The sequence below is a fragment of the Acomys russatus genome, chromosome 19 (genome assembly GCF_903995435.1).
Source record: "Acomys russatus chromosome 19, mAcoRus1.1, whole genome shotgun sequence".
Classification (NCBI taxonomy): Eukaryota; Metazoa; Chordata; class Mammalia; order Rodentia; family Muridae; genus Acomys; species Acomys russatus.
This window is the reverse complement of record NC_067155.1, coordinates 10,915,096-10,933,129: the sequence shown is the minus strand read 5'-3', so window position 1 is coordinate 10,933,129 and position 18,034 is coordinate 10,915,096. Positions and strand designations below refer to the sequence as shown.

Here is an 18,034-nt window from a genome sequence, read left to right as displayed (position 1 = left end):
CCTCACTCTTTCATCTACTTTATATCTTCATCATAGGCCACAAACAGACATCACCACCACCCTCACAGGTGCTTATCTTTAGACAGGTTCTTGCTTTGTACTATAAGTTGACCTTGAACTTGGGATTCTGTGAAGCCAACCTCCTATGTGCTAAGGTGACAAACATGAGTCACCAAGCCCAGCCTACTATAAAACGTAATCTGGCAAACTCAGCCAAAATGCCAAGAACTATAACTGGTCAATCAGTTCAAACCATATGCATCTTCACCAGGCACACAGTACAGACTCAGAGAAGCTGAATGATGGTTATGAAAGCGTATCCCACTCTTAGCCACCACCCTCACTTTATCTCAATAATGAGCAATGTGATTCCAAGAGGCTTCTGGGTCTGCTTCCTGGAGTTCATTGGTGAAGATTGAAGATAGATGTAGATTGATGAATAGATAGATAGATAGATAGATAGATAGATAGATAGATAGATAGACAGATAGACAAATAGAGCAAAATTACCAAAATGTATTACATAGATATGTGAAGTCATCAACTAAGGTTTTAAAATATAAAAATAACTACAGACTAGAATATTGGCTCATTGAGTAAAGACCATGCCATACAAGCTTGAGGTTAGCATTTCAAATATCTAGAAACCACCTAAATGTCAGGTCTATGAGGAAGACTTTGGTAATTACATCCTCATCACATGGAGACAGAAGATGACCAGAGCAAGCTGACTAGGAAGATTAGTCACATAAACAAGTTCTATGGTTAGAGTGAGAGGCCGTGCCCCAAAAATAAGGTAGAAGAGTGATTGCAAGGTAATTTTTCACATCATCCTCAGACCTTAGACATGTGTGTACACCCAACCCATCTGGGCCAGGATGACTACACACATGTGTCCACACTCATGCACCAAAATGTCTCCTTGAAATTTGAATTTGCAGCATGTGTATAATAATAATTATCCTCTATTTATGAAAGCTCAAATTGGGGACATTAAAAAATATTTGTTGTTCCCTGAAAGATTAATTTTACAAACAACCTGAATTTGCTATGTCAACCAACACGACAGGAAATAGACTCATCTGAGATCATAGGCAAGCATGGACCACATGTCCAATGCTGCTTCTCAGATCCATCTCAGTAACAAGGATGAGATGGCACGGCTGTAGTAGACAGTCGGCTACAGCACTGTAGCTTAGTAAAAACACACATCTTGTGTCTTGGCTATCACTGAATCATCCACACATCTGCTCATGTCTTCTCTCACCTGCCAGGGATGGAAGTCCTGGGAGTCTGTACATTTCCCGTTCTGATGCCCGCAGGATAACAAATCATGCAGGACATGGGCAATGCTGTAGACAGCTGTGTAGGCAGCATCAATTTTACTCACTTCTTGGAAAGGATACTGCTTGTGTTTCAGACTCTCATTCCCGGAGCAGAAATGAACTCCCTCTGTCACTGTGCTGTTCTGCTGAGGCCATGAACAATCAAAGGTGAACTCCCAGAACTTCTTTATAAACATGTCTTCAGGGGTCTGGCTAGGGCGCAGCTGAGCAAGGAACTCAGGGAAGCCAATTGCCCTGCTGCTGTGATACAGAAGGCCAAATGTGCCATGCAAGACACGGGAAACACCTGGAATGGTCAGAGCGAGAGCCATATGCAGAGTGCCCTTGCTGACCCACACCTGGCCTGAGACATTTACACCCAATAAGCCGTACAGGATGAACTCAAAATTCGAGTTGCTTAAGAAAACCAGAACAACCTTGGCGGTGCATTTCTGCATCTTCTGGACAGTCTCTTCAATCTTCCCCGAGGACCGGTCAGAAGGGACATAGAGGTGGAACTCAATGCACACACCAGCTGGCTCAGCACCTCAGTGGCCAGAGAGCTGGCCTGCTGCCCAAACTCATCATCATTGGCCAGAACGATCACCCAGGACCACTGGAAGTGAATTATCAGCTGGGTAACTGCACGGGAGGATATAAGGTCACTAGTCAGCGTCCTAAGGAAGGATGGGAACTGGATCTTGTCACTCAGGCTGGGCAGTGAAGATGAGTAACTGATCTGTCAAGGAAGAGCCAGGGAACATGACAGTAGGTGACAGCCAGCACTAAGTGAAATCTAATGGTCTAATTGGATTATAGGAAGGAGGGAGGGAATGGTAGGCCAGCCAATCAGAAACCTTCTAGTTCTACTAGGGGATCCATATTTGATTCCCAACACCAACATCATGTGATGGGAATCAGATAAATGCCTCTAGCTTCAAGTCCAGGAAGGCCTCTTCTGACTTCCTCCCACACCTGTGGCACAGGCTCACAAAGACATACACACATATATAAATGTATATTAAAATCTAAAGGTAATTTTGATAAAAGACTTGATATCACATTTTGAGAAGTCTGCTGGATCTGCCAAGCATCTGTACACCCCCTCACTAGTGATCATCCCAGACAGTCCTGTGGCATAGCTTTCCCTATTCCCTTCTCAGGTCCTGCCCAGCGCCCTGCCCCTCATATTTCTTCCTGCACTGCAGCTAGGCTTAGTCTGACTCTTGTTTTGCACAGCGATGTGAGGTTGTGCTTTAGATATTTCATGTGTAAGTGTGGACACGGGTGTGTCTGTCTTTCTGTCCATCCATCTGTCCCGTCTGTGATGATGCACATGTAGAGGAAAGAGGATAAATTGAGAGGGCTGGTTTTCTTCCATCATTTCGGTTCCAGAAGCCCAAACTGAACTCATCAAGCTTGGTATGAAGAATCTTTACATAAGAAACCATCTTGCTGTCCTTAGTTAGAACCAATAAGCTATGGGCTCTTATCAAACCACAATTGTGTGATTTCCCTTGTCTGAGAGAAATGGGAGTCGGATTTCTCAATTTGTCCAGGAATAGATGGTATCATCCTCTCAGGGAAAAAAAGTGAGTTTTTAAAGATGTGAAAAGTGGGGTCCTATGTCTGTGAGAGTTTGTTGTTGCTGTTGACATTATTTTGGATTTAGCAACACAGGATGTGGCTACTCTGCCTCAGGGCATTAGTACAAAACTTCTCCAGACACCACAAGGTATTGCAGGTTATTCTGTCTTTACACAAAGGCCTAGCATCTACTTCATTCATAGGGAGGGATACAGCTGACTGTCTCATACAGGTGGTCCTACCAGAAGGGGCAATAAAATAGAAGATATTCAGTTATGTTTGGATTGTAGACAAACAATGATATGTTAAGTATAAGTTTGTCCCATGAAACACACATGACTAATTGAAAACAAATTATATTTTAATAGATTTATTGGGACAAACTTAGACTAAAAATGACTGTTTCTCTTTGACTCAAATTTTTGTTATTTTCCATGTATAAGTGTTTTGCCTGCATGTATGACTGTGCACTACATTTATGTCAGCTGCCCTTGGAGGACAAAAGAGGAAGTCCCATTGATGAAAATGTTGTTTAAGATGATGGTGAGACTTCCCATGTGTGGTGGGAATCCATCTTCTGTCCTCTGCAAGAAGCAGCCAGTTCTCTTTACCTCTGAGTCATCTTTCCACACCCTGGAATTCAAATTTAACTAAGGCTTCCCTTGCAGCCCTACAAGATGAAAAAGAAAAATTCTTGACATAGTTTATAAACATCAAGTTTTGTTCTGGGCATGATAGTGCACAGCACTCAGGAATCTGAGGATAAAGGATCAAGAGTTCTAGGGCAGCCTGGGTTACATGGAGAAACCCTGCTTCAATACACACACACACACACACACACACACACACACACACACACACTTTTAAAACAAAAATGAAGATTGGCTTTGGCTGTGTCATTATGTACAGAGTAGAAATATGGATTTTCTACTGCTTTAAATATACCTAAATGTGAGAAGAAAGAGAGACGCCTCAAGGCTAAAAGCACTTGCACCAAAACCATGAGTATAGGAGCTCAGATCCACGTACATATGTAACAATTTGGTGACCCCTTTAAACCTGTCACCTCAGCTCCATGAAGACTGCATACAGCAAACTCATATGTGTGTATATTTCTTTGTGACTTTGTGCCACAGGTGTGGGAGGAGGCCAGAAGAGGCTTTCCTGGACCTGAAGCTAGACATATTTGTGTGATTCCCTACTGCATAGCAAAACTCATGGGCCAAGACAGTGGATATTTGCTACTATTTTAGAGATCCTGAGTTCAATTTGCAGCACACACATAGCAAATAAAACACATCAGTAACTGCAGCTCCAATATCTTTTTCTGATTTCAATAGATACTTCGTAAAAACGTGTGTGTGTGTGTGTCTGTGTGTGTGTGTACACAAAAGATTCATATATAAGATAAAAATAAGTAAATTTTTAGAAATATAGATTTGAATTTTATATTATCCTGTTTCCTTGTCAATGCAGGGGGACTATAGTTCTCTCTAAACTATGCAGACATGAAGAAGAGAACCAGGTTGGAAATGGAGAACATTTCAGGGAACCTGACACCACAGTGAAGCTCCTCACTACTGTGACCATCACCATCAATTTCACATCATCATTAAGGGATGGCACTGCACTCATGAAGGAATAAGGCTATGAGCAACTCACCTGAGGAAACTTGTACAGTCCCAGAAGTCTGGCCATGGACACAGACAGTGATGACCGTGTGTCCCAACCAAAGCAGCCTGAGGAGAGCCATGCTGGCACCTGTAGTTGGGGATGGGCTCCTCCTGCCCTGTGAGAAAGCCCATCGTCTCATGGAGGGCTCCATGCACTGAGTCCCCAGAGTTTCGAATGGAGAAGCCCAGGGTCACATTGGGCAACAAGTGAGCACTCCTATTAATCTCCTCAATGGCAAACACGAAACTCTGGGCCACCCTGTAGCCCAGTTGGAGACACTGAGGGAAAGAGAAGACCACATTTATCACTCATTATGGGGTAAATGCAACAAGAATAAACATTGTGACTCAAGTATAAACACACTTCTCCATAGATACTTGTGTAGAGATATACATAGGAGCAGAGAGCAGAAGAGTCCAAGGGAGTCCACAGGGGATGTGCAGAAGGTAATCAAAGGGAATAGTTTCTAGACAGCAGCAATATTTGGAGATCTAGTGCATAAGCTGGGTTTGATGGCACACATGTTTATTGTCAGCTGTCAAGAGACAGAGGCTCTGTGAGTCAGAGACCAGAGCATCGTCTACATAGCTAGTTCCAGGCAGCCAGAGCTACACAGGAGACCTTGTCTCAAGGAAAGAAGGAAAATAATCGATTGAAAAGGTTGGTTGGATACAAATATTTGTACCTAACATTGATTTCAGAAGGTCCAGAAGATAGAGGGAAGGAATTTGAAATATGGTCTTCAGATATGACTGAGACACTGCACACATGATCTCACAGCAGCTCAGCTGCCTGCACTGGGACTGCACAAGCCTAAGCCTTCAACAGCCAATCATGAGTGGGGCAATTCCACGTGGGACACTGCTCCTCCCTGCTGAACTTTTGGCAACTGATGTATTTGGCGGGTGGAAAGGCTGTCATTTTCTCTCTATGCACTCACATATTGAACTGACCAAGCTCCCATGGACAGGTCCAAACTAGAAGTCACACATATGACCCTCATTTATATCAATGGGTACAAAACCAAGAGGCATCAATTTCAGAAATCAACCTGCAGAGAGGAATGGGAAATGAAACGTATGGAAGGAAAATAACAGAGGTAGGAGAATGAGAATAAATTAAATGCACTATATGAACATATAAAATTCTCCAAGAGCAAATCTAATAAATTGTAAGGCATATGCGTACAGGCAACACCAAGACTGTGCAACACATCACATTGAGACATTTTTCATATATATATTGGCACATTTGTGCAGCAACAATAATTAAAGAAAGGCAATGAATGTGAAAGGGGTGCGTATGGGATGCATACAGCGGAGTAAAGACATATACATGTATAGTGGGACAAGACTTCTCTCTGTATTGCTACCTAGCCTGGAATGCACAGATATCCACCTGCCTCCCTGGGACTCAAGGCACATACAAGGCACATGCCACCATACCCAACTGAAGTTGTATGCTTCAATTAAATGTTAAATGTGTTAATGCTGAGAGTACATTTGACTTTAGATGAGGAAAAGATTCCACATCAGCTAATCTAACCTCCAACTCACTAGAGAGCTGAGAATGACCTTGAGCTTCTTTTACGTGTGTATGGGCATGCACGCATATGTCAGCCAGATGTTGACCTCTGGTATCTTCGTCGAATATGCTTAGTGTGGGATGAGTATGTGTGCGTGTGTCTGTGTGCTTGTGGGAGGTATGTCTGTGTCTCTGTGTGTGTGTGTGTGTGTGTGTGTGTGTGTGTGTGTGCACATGTGTGTCTGTGTCAGTGTGTTTCTGTGTATGTCTGTGTGTGGGGATGTGTGCCTGTGTGTCTGTGTCGAGCTGTGTGTCTGTGTGTGTGTATGTGTGTGTGTTTCTATGTATGTCTGTGTCTGTGTGTGTCTCTCTGTGTCTGTGTCTGTGTGTCTTTTGTCTATGTTGTGCATGGGTGTATTTCCTTATGGTGGGGAAAGGCCATGCTCAGCCACAGCAACAATTTAAAAAAGGAAGGATATTAAGACTTTAAAAATAATAATACAAATCATAAGGCTGAGTTGGGAACTACTCTGTGGAACAGTAGTTAAAAATCTGGGACAAGAATGAGCAAAGGAAGCTTTTAGCTGTGGCTCAGTTCATGGACTATGAGCCTCATAAGCCAACTGTGGAAGTACATGGCTATAGTCACAGGACCTAGAAGGTGGAGGAAGGAAGATCAGAACTTCAAGGTCAGCACCTATTACCTAGAAACCTGAGGCAACATGAAACTCATAACAAATAAGAGCAAAAGAAATACCCTAGAGAAGAACCATGGGGCCTGAGGACTGACGAACAACGTACTAATTACACATTTAGGCATTCAGCACACACACCTGCCTAGACGTCCTTTTGAGTAGCAAGCACACACAAAAACTCAAGAATCCACTGAGCTGAGGAGCACACACACTACAGCCAGTGCAGGAGAAGCCTATTGTACAAATAAGAAAGATAGAGGGAGAGAGACAGTGTAAAAGGAGAGCTACAGAGCTACTACCTTTCTACACAGAGAATGGGGGTGGCCATCCAGCTGGGATTCTGAGAATCAGTCCTTCTCCAAGGCTTCACACAACTTTTAAAGCTGCTTCTGGCTTTCAGAGATTCCTGCCCCACAACAAGGACTTACCTTGAAGCCTGCAGCGTGGCCGGTGGGGCACTGAAATCACACATAGTACCATTAGAGAAGTGAAAGATGGAGAAACTGCCCCCCACCATGACATCTCCGGGACGGTCAAAGTGAGGGATCTGCCTTGGCAACAGCCAGGCTCTCGGTCCAGGAAGGGCAGACCCAGAGACACAGACAAAGAGAATAGAAAGGAGGGCACGCAGCCACATGCCTGCTGAAAGCCACACTGCCAAGGGCAGGACAGCCCCATATGGGGCAGTGGCAAGCAGTGAACTGGGCTTTTATGTGGGATATAGCCATTGATCAAGTCCCTGAGATTAAGGCCACACTGGGAAATCTAGGGTCCACAGGCTGTGTAGAGAAGGTGGTGGACTGGGTGGCCACAAAACCCCAGAGCCATTAAGTTTTATCCCTTCTCCTGAGGGTTCTTAGCCTGTCTGCATCCAGGGATACAGATCTTGCCATCACCTGCGACTATAGGAAGAGCGACAATGGGCACGGCTGTCTCCTAAGGGGCCTGCAAGGGAAGGAGCAGCTGTGCCCAGGGTGCTCAAGGCACTGATCTGTAGAGTGGCCCCAGGTGGGGACAGGGAGCAACATGTCCAGTAGCTGAAAGTAAAATATTTTTAGCATGTAGGTCAATCACTACAGCCCTGCACTGTCCTGCCCACGTTCTTGCATAGTTTGATCCACCAGCCCATGTTCTTAGCGGTCGTTGCAGTTCCTTAGAAAAGATTCTGAAATGTTTTATGATGGAGTTTTGGACATACAAAAACCAAACTGCAGAAAACAACCAATGCCCCTGTCATCCTGGAGTCATGCCCTATTCTTCCAGGCTACTGAGATTTTTATCTGTATTGGAGAACAAATGCCAAGCCTGGCAGGATGGCTCTCCAGGTAGATTCATTTGATACACAAGCTTGACGACCTGTGTTTGATATCATGAACACATTCAAGCACAGAGGAAGAGAAAAAACTCCACAAAGTTGTCCCCTGACTCCACATAGAAGCTATTGCATCCAACACACACACACACCTAGTTCATAATACACAGTAGAGTATTTATATAAGAAGGCAAATTCCAGACTTTGTTATTCCAAATGATAAGTATAATTTCATAACATAATCCCGCTATGCAAAAAGACCCCAACTCATCCTCACGTCCATGACTTGAGACGAGAACTGACTTCTGGAACCTTCCCTCTGACCTCCAATATGTGCTGTGGCATGTCCATGTCCAAAGACACAGACACAGACACGGAGGGAACACACACAAACACACCAATGTATGAATCATAAACATAAAACTGCAGGGAGATAGAATACGTCAGAATAATTCCAGTCACTCGTATACCACACTACACTTATTTAGAATTCACTTTAAATTGTTTGGCCTTTTCTCAGATAGAAGAATATTAAGGAACGTTATGTAATACATTGACAATTCATTTCATACTAGTTTTTATTGAGGCAGTAATTCACATAGTGTACAATTCATCCATGTCCACTATACAATTTTCCATATGTGGGAGCAGCACATAGATCCCAGCACTCAGGAGGGCAGGAAACAGGGAGGAGTGCTCAAGTAGGAAGCCAGGTAGACTGCCCAAATGAATGAATAAAAAAGATGACAATCTAGTATATTTGTTTTCTTTATAACTAGTAATGAAGTACTTTTAACTCTTAGATACCTGTGGGAAGTGGTTTAAGCAATATGAGTGGCATGGTGCACAACAGAGGCCAGAGGTGGTGGTTTCGCGTTAGTTAAAAATTACATTGCTGTGAGCTGCGCTCACATAGTGGTTCAGGGCAACGCAACGGAGGTCCTCTGGAAGAGCTGTAAGTATTCTTTAACACGGAGCCATCTCTCTAGTCCCAGCTAGCATTTTAGAACTTCTCACACCAGAAAGAAGGACTGCACCAATTACACTTCACTCCTCACCTCTAATCTCTCCCCGACAAATTCAGGAAATTAGCAGTCTAATATATTTCTCTATGGGTTCACTTCTTGAGGGTATTGCATAAAATGGAATATAAGATATATGATTTTCTTTGTCTGGATTCTACAACTCAGTATAAAATTCTCAAGGCATAGTCATACATGACACAGTATTCTAGTTATTCTTATATTTTTTCATATTGATGAATGATATATTAGTAATTGTCTAATCCACAGCAAAGATTCATCAACTGCATAACATAAAAAGTATTTCAACTTCAGTATATAAATAATGCTTCTACAAAGATTTATTTACAGTCTTTAACAGACATGGTTTATTTTTCTTGGAAATAAGTCTAAGACTGAGATTGCTAAGTCACATGGTAAGTCTGTGAAGGAACTCTCAGTGAAAGGTTCAATCCCCAGTTCTGCTCCTATCAAACAAAAAAGACAGATCGGTAATACGCGAGAGACAGTCCTGGCATCCTTATTAGGTGACCTACATTGATACTGAGCTACCTATTGCCTACACCTGGGCATGGTACTTAGGTCCTATCCATGCCTGTCCTTGGTTGGTGTATCAGTCACCCTGCCCGGAATGGCCGAGATTTGTTGGCGCTGTTGGTGTTTATGAAGCTCCTTTCCTATTTGGGGCCTTCTTTGCCCACTTGCAATAACATTTATCATATATGTGTCTTCATTGCCCCCTTGCAATAAATTTTAGCATATATGGGGTCTTCTCTACCCACTCCCAATAACTTATAGCATATATGGGGCCTTCTATACACACTTCCAATAACTCTTAGCATATATGGGGCTTCTATACCCACTTGCAATAACTTTTACCATATTGGGGCCTTTTATATCCACTTCCAATAACTTTTCACAATACATCTGGAGAAAACAGTCAGTGACCATCTATATGTCCACTCTAAATACAGCAGTCATTAGTGTTTTGTTCTCAGTGTCTCATTTTCATCTTAGCTGTCCTTTAAGTAACTTTACATCCACAGAGAAGCAGTGAGCCAGAACCATGCATGAGGTTCTGGTGACAGCGCCCAGCACTAAGTCATGAGGCTTTGTGGTGTGGACCAGGGAAGACACCTGCTCTGGAGCACCGCACCCTTCCTATCTTGCTGTGCCTGATGGCCTTGAACTTGCCAGGCAGGGGTGTTCTTCTCGGGCCTCAGCAAGATGATGTAGCACTTGGGGATGAAGATGCCACCCAGAAGCCCAGCAGTGGAAGCCAGGATGGAGAATTTCTACAGCCACAGTGGACTTGCCCTGGGCACTGTGGTACAGGGCAGGAAGGCTGTCCAGACATGCAGAACAGCAGCATGCTGAAGGTGAGGAACTTCGTCTCATTGAAGACATCTGGCAGGGCCCTGGCCAGAAAAGCCACAGAGAAGGTACCCCCTGCCAGGAAGCCCAAGTAGCCAAGCACACAGAAGAAGGTGGTGCCAGAACCCTCCTGGCACTGGATGACAATGTGCTGGGGACTCGACACCATATCCCTGTGTGGGAAGGGTGGGGAGGTGGCCAACCAGACCCCACAAAGAACAACCTGAATTAAGGAAGCAATGAGGACCACTGAGGAGGAAGCACCAGGGCTCAGGCATACCCGGATCCTGCCCCCTGGCCTGGTGACCCTGAAGGCCAGGACCACTGTGACAGTCTTGGCCAGAACAGAGGAGACAGCCACCGTGAACACCACGGCAAAGGTGGTCTGACGGAGAGGCACGTGGTGACAGTGGTCGGCCTAGGAACGACAAGGCACACAGGGCACAGAGGGAAAGAGAGATCAGGAGTAAGTAGCTGAGAGCTCTGTTGTTGGCCCTCACCGGTGGTCCTCTTAGGGTTTGCAGGATCTTCTGTCCAGGCCCTTCGTCTCTGGCTTTTATGGTTCTCTGCTGAGAAGTAGGTGTAATTCTGATAGGTTTTTGCATTAAATGTTATTTTGGCCTTTTTCCCTTGCAGCGTTAAATATTTTTTCTTTTCTGTTATTTTGTGTTTGTGATTAGTATGTGTGGGCGTTTTTCTTTCTGGTCTAATTCGATTTGGTGTTCTGTAAGCCTCTTGTGGTGTTTTAGGCATCTATTTCTGTAGATTGGGAAGTTTACTTCTAAATGATTTTGTTGAGAATAGTTTCTGGCCTTGGAGTCTGAATATCTTCAATTCTTCAAGCCTATTATCTTCAGATTTCTTCTTTTAGTGTCCTTCATTTCTGGGATGTTTTCTGTCAATTTTTCCCAGATTTAGCATTTTCGTTAATGTTTGCTTCAAGATCTATGATTGTATCTTCTAGACCTGAGATCGGTCCTTCATCTCTTGGATTCGGTGAGAAAAGCTCACCTCTGTGTTGCTTCGCCTTCCGTCTTGATCTCGCATTCCCCTTTTTCTTCGTCGTGGGTTTATTATTGAATCCATTTCATCTTCAGAATCTTGAACTGATTTTTTTTGTTTCTTTCAATCTGATTGGTTTGTATAGTCCTGAGTTTCTTCCATTGCTTCTTTAGAGGCCTTCAGACTTGAACGATTATGGATTTCTTTTCAGTGGTTGTGTTTGTAGTTTCCTGAAACTTTCCAGTGCCTCTCTACTGCTTCTTTTATGTATATCACTATTTGGCTGCATCTTTCTTCTCTCTTTCTGCATCTATGACGATTTTAGTTGTTGCCTCCATTACACATCTCCATTTACTAAGGATTTGAGGAGGTCAGTTTTTTTATTTCTATTTGTTTGAGTTCTCCTGGGTTGTTTTCTTTTCTTGGGGTAGATGAATCTGGAAGACGCCAATTGTTTTGGGTTTTTTGCATATGCCTTTTAACACGGTCCTCTAGACACTTGCTGTCCCTCTATTTTTGTTGGGTAGCTTGTCGAGTTGGTGGAGGGAGTTCTGATGATAGAGCACCTTGTTTCTCTCATGATTTCCCTAGGCCGGAAGCGCTGAGGCTTCACTGTCTGGGATACAGGAGGCTAGGTCCTGGTCATTTTGGGACTCTCACAGCTAGTGTCCTCAGCTCCCCCATACTGTGGGCCCCCCCCCTGCAATCCATTCGGCATCTCTGAATGTGGAATTGTGTCGGCCAAATGTCCACACCTTCTGGATCCCCTTGTAGCACCAGAGCTCTCCAGGGACCTGAAGCAGGTCAGGTGGACGTGGTCCCCCCAACCCACCCCCCCCCCCCCCCCTGATGGCCACTCGACTACTCCCCTCGCTCCATGGAATTCCTTATTCTTTGAGCTTTGGTGCTCCCTACGTTCTGTGGTTCCTGGTAGCATTTCAAGACCCAGACTGCTTGCGAGTCCAGTTAGTGTCAACAGGGTCCAAACCGCACACACTGAGTCCAGTTTGTGTCTCTGGGCTCAAAGGGTTTCACCAAGGCCTATTCCACACTCTTAGTCAAATTAGCGCGAGTCCAACTTGGTCTGGGCCAAATTGCACACGGATCTCCCTGGAGTCAGTTAGAATCTCAGACCCAAACTTCTCACTGAGTCAAGTCAGAGTCGCAGGGCTGGGACTGACCGCCAGACCAGCCAGGGACCCCAGCCTCCCACCCACGCCTGAGCTCAGCTAGGTTCTCTGGGGCCAAACTGCCTGCCAAGCTCAGCTAGACCGCTCTGGGCCCAATCGGCCACCAAGCGACAGTTAGGGACGCTGGCCCCAAATCGCAGCCGAGCGCAGCCAGAGGGTGAATTGCACAATAAGCTCAGCCAGGACTCTGGACCCAAACTGCTTGCTGAGATTCAGCCCGGGCTCTAAGCCAAACTGGCACATAGAGTCCAGCCAGAGTCTCAGGGCCATGATGCAAAGCAAAGTTCAGCTAAGTCTCTGGGCCAAATCACCCACCAAGTCCAGCTAGGGACTCTGGGCGCAATATGCAAGCTAGCTCAAGCCTGCCGTCAAGCAGGAGAACTGCGCTCGGAGCTGAGCTATTCTCCACGCGGGAACTGGAGCGGAGCGGAGCCGGCGTCGCAGCTGCAGAACTTTGGCACTGACTGAGCTTTTGCATCTCGTCCACCGCGCAGAACCATGAGCTAGCTAGCATCTCCTGCTGCGGTGGAACTGTGTGCTGAGTGAGCTTTGGACCTCAGGGGCCGCAAAGGCACTGAGCTCAGCCTGTGTACCTAAACAGTGGAACTGTCGCTGAGCTGATTAAGGTGTACCGCCACAGTGGAACTGCACATGAGAAAAGCTTCGGTCCTGGGCGAAACGCACACCAAATCCAGTTTGGGTCTCAGAGCACGAGCACTGCGCCAAGTTGAGCTTGCGACACAGGAGCCCAAACCACACGGCACAGCCAATAATGCCAGATTACCCTCTCCAGCTGCAACTCCTCCACTGACCACAAACCAATCGCCTCCGCCAGAGGCTCTGAGCTGCAAACCTTCGGTCACCACCACCACCACTGCTACGTGCTCGCCTCTCCTGTCCTGAAAAATTTCCGCTATCCTCCCGTGGCAGGGCACACAGGGGCCTGCTACCACAGGGGGCCTTCGAACCGTGGAGCACTCCTACTGCTGGTGAGGGGACCTGCAGTGTTACTTGGGTAGAATTCGTCTGCAATTTCCCCTGAATTGTTTAATGGAGCTTCTAAGCACAGTCCACACGGGCCATCGCCGCCATCGTGGATATCCCTAGGATAGGTTATATATGTGTACTAATATAAACGGAAATGTAGAAATACTAATTGAAAAAACTGTAAATAAATTTAAAAGGGGTACAATGAAAAATAATCATTAAGTAAAACGAAAACAACATCACCATGGTTGACAGATACATTCATATATATGTAATATAATTATGCTTCTATAAAGAGATTTATTTACAGTCCTTTACAAACATGATTTGAGTTTCTTGAGAGAATATCTAAGACACAAGATTGCTAAATCACATGATGATCGGAAGCTTATTATCTCCTGAAACCATATCATATTGTTATTCTGAATTTTTGTACAGTTTTATTTAAACTTTTGTAGAGCAATCAATAATTGGACAAATAACAATTAATCACATGGTAAGTCTGGGAAGGACCTCCATGAAAAGTTCAATTCCTAGTAACTAGCGCTGTCAAAACCAAAAAAAAAAAAAATCAATAATATACCTCTCAACCTGACATCATCGTTTTACCTCATCGAGACCCTTCTCAAACCTGGGGCAGTTATGTTTTGGGAGTCCTCCATTGGAGTTGCGCCCTGTGGTCAAGAGGTCGAGACATTGGGTGAATGCCATTTCGACACAGCCAACATGTGAGTCTCAGGTATCAAATTCTATATCAGCCACATTTTCCACATCGAGCCATCTTCCTAACTCCTCGTCAACCTGTCATATTCTGTTTAATGTTAAGTCAGTAACTCTCTTGGATATTCACTTATAAGACAAGAAAAAAAACATCCCATTAATGTTTCCTCTCGTAGCTCACAACGATCGTCATCTGTCTTTTACCTGTGTAGCTGCACAAACCATGAGACGAAAACCATGCAGTTAGTTAGTGATTCCCCGCTGCGGATGAGACCATGAGGTTTGTGGTGAGGACCTGGAGAGTAACAAAAAACCTTCGCTGGAGGGTCTAACATGCTACACTGCTGTGCCTGGGGGCCTTGATTTGCAGGCAGAGGTGTTCCGTTCTCCAGGCGGCAGCAAAGGATGTAGCACGTGGGGTAAAGATGCCAACCCAAAGCCAGCAGTGGAAGCCAGGAATGGAGAAGATCTCTACAGCCGCACGTGGACGTGCCCTGGCACTGTGTACACAGGGGCAGGAAGCTTCAGACATGCAGAACAGGCAGCATGCTAGAGGTGAGATACTTTCCTCATTGAAGACATCTGGCAGGGCTGTCCAGAAAAAAAAAAAGCCCCCACAAGAGAAGGTACCCCCCTGCCAGGAACCCAAGGTAGCCAAGCAACACAGAAGAGAATGGTGCCAGAACCCTCCTGGCACTGATGGCAAGTTTGGGGTTACGAACCATAACCGGTGTGGGGAATGGGGGGGAGGTGCCAACAAACCGCACAAAGACAACCTGAATTAAGGAAGCAATTAGGACCACTGAGGAGGAATCACAAGGGCTCAGGCATACCCGATCCTGCCCCGGGACTGTTGACCCGGAAGGCCGGACCCACTGTGACAGTCTTGGCCAGAAAAAGAGGATAAACAGCCACCGTGAACACCGGCAAGGTGGTCTGACGGAGGGGCAAGGGGGGACCCTGGGGTCGGCCTTGGAACCAGCAAGCACACAGGGCCAGAGGGAAAGAAGATCAGAGTAGTAGCTGAGAGGCTCTGTTGTTGGCCCTCACAACAGTATGTCCCGATGCTCAGAAACACTCCAAGACTCAGGACAGCCATATACCACACAGGAAGATTGACACCAGAGCAGTATGGATCCCAGAGGTTCCTCAAGGCCAGGAAGATCTCTGTCCTGGCGGCACGGTCTCTGGTGTGGCGTGAGTACTGCTCTAATGCTCCTTGGGCACTTAGACATCGCTTCATGCGATGGGAGACAAGACACAGAAAAGGGAGTTGAGCTGGTGTGCTGGAACATACTTAATCTCAGCAATTGAGGAAAGAGGCATGGTGGAAGTCTACCAGTTCCGTCTCATGGCCAAAAGACTAGCCCTAATCCCAGCCGAGGCTGCCATTGTAAATGTCTCAAATCAAACAACAAACCTAAAGAATACACACACCCAACCACACACACACACACACACCACACAGGTTTGTAATGAGAGCGCACAGAGGAGTGGCTCTGCTGGCAATCAATGAGTCCTCACCAACACCAACGCCTCATGCAACTTAGACTTTACATTTCCATTCAACTTTTCAGCAGGTAAACATAAGCTACGGTATTCAACCAGCCTGGAAGGGGAATGGTCTGTTCACACTCAACCTATGCGGTGGAACCACTTTCATACAGAGAAATAAAGAAGGGCCAAAAAAAGAACACCCACAGTCGGCTCCAGTTACAGAGGTTTAAACAGCAACTGAAAATGTGTCAGTGTCAAGGAAGTCAGGGTGTTTATATGCACCTGAGAAGCTTGTGGTATCTATGTTTCTCTCCTTTCTTTCCATCTTTCTTTTTTTTTTTTTTTTTCATTTTCAAGAGAGTCCCAAAGTGTAACCTCATTCTGTAGACCAGGTTAGTTTCAATTCAAAGACTGCCTGCATCTCCCGTAATGCTAGGACTAAATTCCGGACCACCTTTCGTGATGACAATGGCCCGGTCTTCATCAGGGGACAAGGGATGTGGCAGTGTGTGTGACGAGGACAATTCATAGATGTGAAAATGGTGGGTTTAGGCACTTCTCTGTCTCAATAAAGCCTTACCATAAAAACAATGTAAGACTAGCTTTCTCAATGGTGTTCCACCTGAGTCCACAGGAAGACCAGACTGCACCGCTCAGCACGAGGGTGGGGGGTTAGAATAAAAGGTCCCCATAGATTCACATAGGGAAAGGTTTTTGATCCCTAGTTGGTGGCGGTCGGGATGGATTGGGAGTGGAGTCTATAGGAGGAAGTGGTCACTGGTGAGTAGCCATTGAGAGTCAAAAATCCACACCAGGCCAATCTCCACTGTCCTGTGCCTCTGCCTGTTGGAGCACAATATAATTCTCAGTACTGCTGTGGCGCCAATGCCTTCCAGCGGGCCGACACCAGCCAGCCTGCAGGAGGTGTCATGGACGCATCCCCTGAAACTCGAATAAGCCACAGTTCAATGTCGGTTCTCAAAGCAGACTTGCTCATGGTGGTCCCCTTCCCCCCACAGGAGACATGAGAACACAATGGAGAAATACACAAGGAGGCTCCACATGGCCCGTTGACCCCTCAGATTCCACTCCTCGTGCCTTACCCTTTGGTCTTCAAAGTGTACCTCGGGGCAGGGACCTGCATCAAAACAGCATTTGGGGGGGGCTCCCGTACGGGAAACCTTGGCTAACCCTGGAAGGCAACTTTCACTGCAGTTTGAGGTGGGCAACTGGTACAGTGAACAACAGTGTCACCGGTGAATCTCTAGTTATACGGATGCCTTTACGTACTCTGACAACCAACAGTTTCCTCCAGCTCACTACATTGTCCATCTTTTCAGAGTTTATATAAGTCTCTCCAAGAGGAGTCCATGGAACAGGTACCAGTAATGAGTAAATAGAAGAAGTGCTACACCGAGCTTACTAGGCTAAGGGCTTCAAAAATTAGAGCTAATCAAAGTGTGATGTGTTATCTCTCCAGGCTCCCTGGGTTCCTACATCAACATTGAAAGTATTGCAACTGAAAAAATAGTCCAGCTAGCAGGAATACGGCTGCTTGCTCTTCCAGAGAAGCAGGGTTCAATCCCCAGAACCAACGATAGCATAGCACCTCACACTGTACTCCATGCCAGAGTCCAATTCCCTCTTCTCACCACCACAGGCACACACGACACATACATAAAGATATATGCCAGTAAAACTGCCAAATTTGCAGAATAAAAAAGTGAAGAAAGACTACATGTATTGGGAGACTTAAGAAGCAACATGCCCGTCTGTCGTGGCAGCCTGCTTGCCTCAGGGACTGCAAGAAAAACAGGTATTTTTCCTTTCTCTTCTTATTATCATCTTTTCTTTCGGTTGGCATGGAATCCACACTGGGATGCTTCCCTTGTTACCTTTCTCTCTTCCTCTGAATCTAACTACAGACCTGTGGGTGCTTGCAGGAACGGCATGTCTAAACCAGAATAAAATGCTCCTCACTTCTTCTTTGTCGCCAGTTTCCCGCTTAGGGCGCTGTTAATTTTTCAGTTGGCTATCCTGTTTTTGTTTGCTAAACTATAAGTAGGGTATGGATATGGCTACATGTACATATTGACCCATCAACTAACTTTCTATCTATCTAGCA

The 18,034-nt window shown here is 45.5% G+C and overlaps 1 protein-coding gene and 1 pseudogene across 1 annotated transcript in view; both read right to left on the bottom strand.

Annotated features, from left to right (window-relative positions):
* LOC127203183 (vomeronasal type-2 receptor 26-like) overlaps positions 1-7,442 on the bottom strand; it is a 13,829-nt gene extending 6,387 nt beyond the window's left edge. The window contains 6 exon segments of the mRNA XM_051161980.1: positions 1,268-1,866; positions 1,869-2,064; positions 4,575-4,639; positions 4,642-4,851; positions 4,854-4,864; positions 7,234-7,442. Of these exon segments, the coding sequence (XP_051017937.1) occupies positions 1,268-1,866; positions 1,869-2,064; positions 4,575-4,639; positions 4,642-4,851; positions 4,854-4,864; positions 7,234-7,442 (1,290 nt within the window).
* A 2,794-nt stretch (positions 7,443-10,236) lies between these two features.
* On the bottom strand, positions 10,237-16,906 carry LOC127203182 (vomeronasal type-2 receptor 26-like; annotated as a pseudogene).
* Between the last annotated feature and the right edge of the window lie 1,128 nt (positions 16,907-18,034).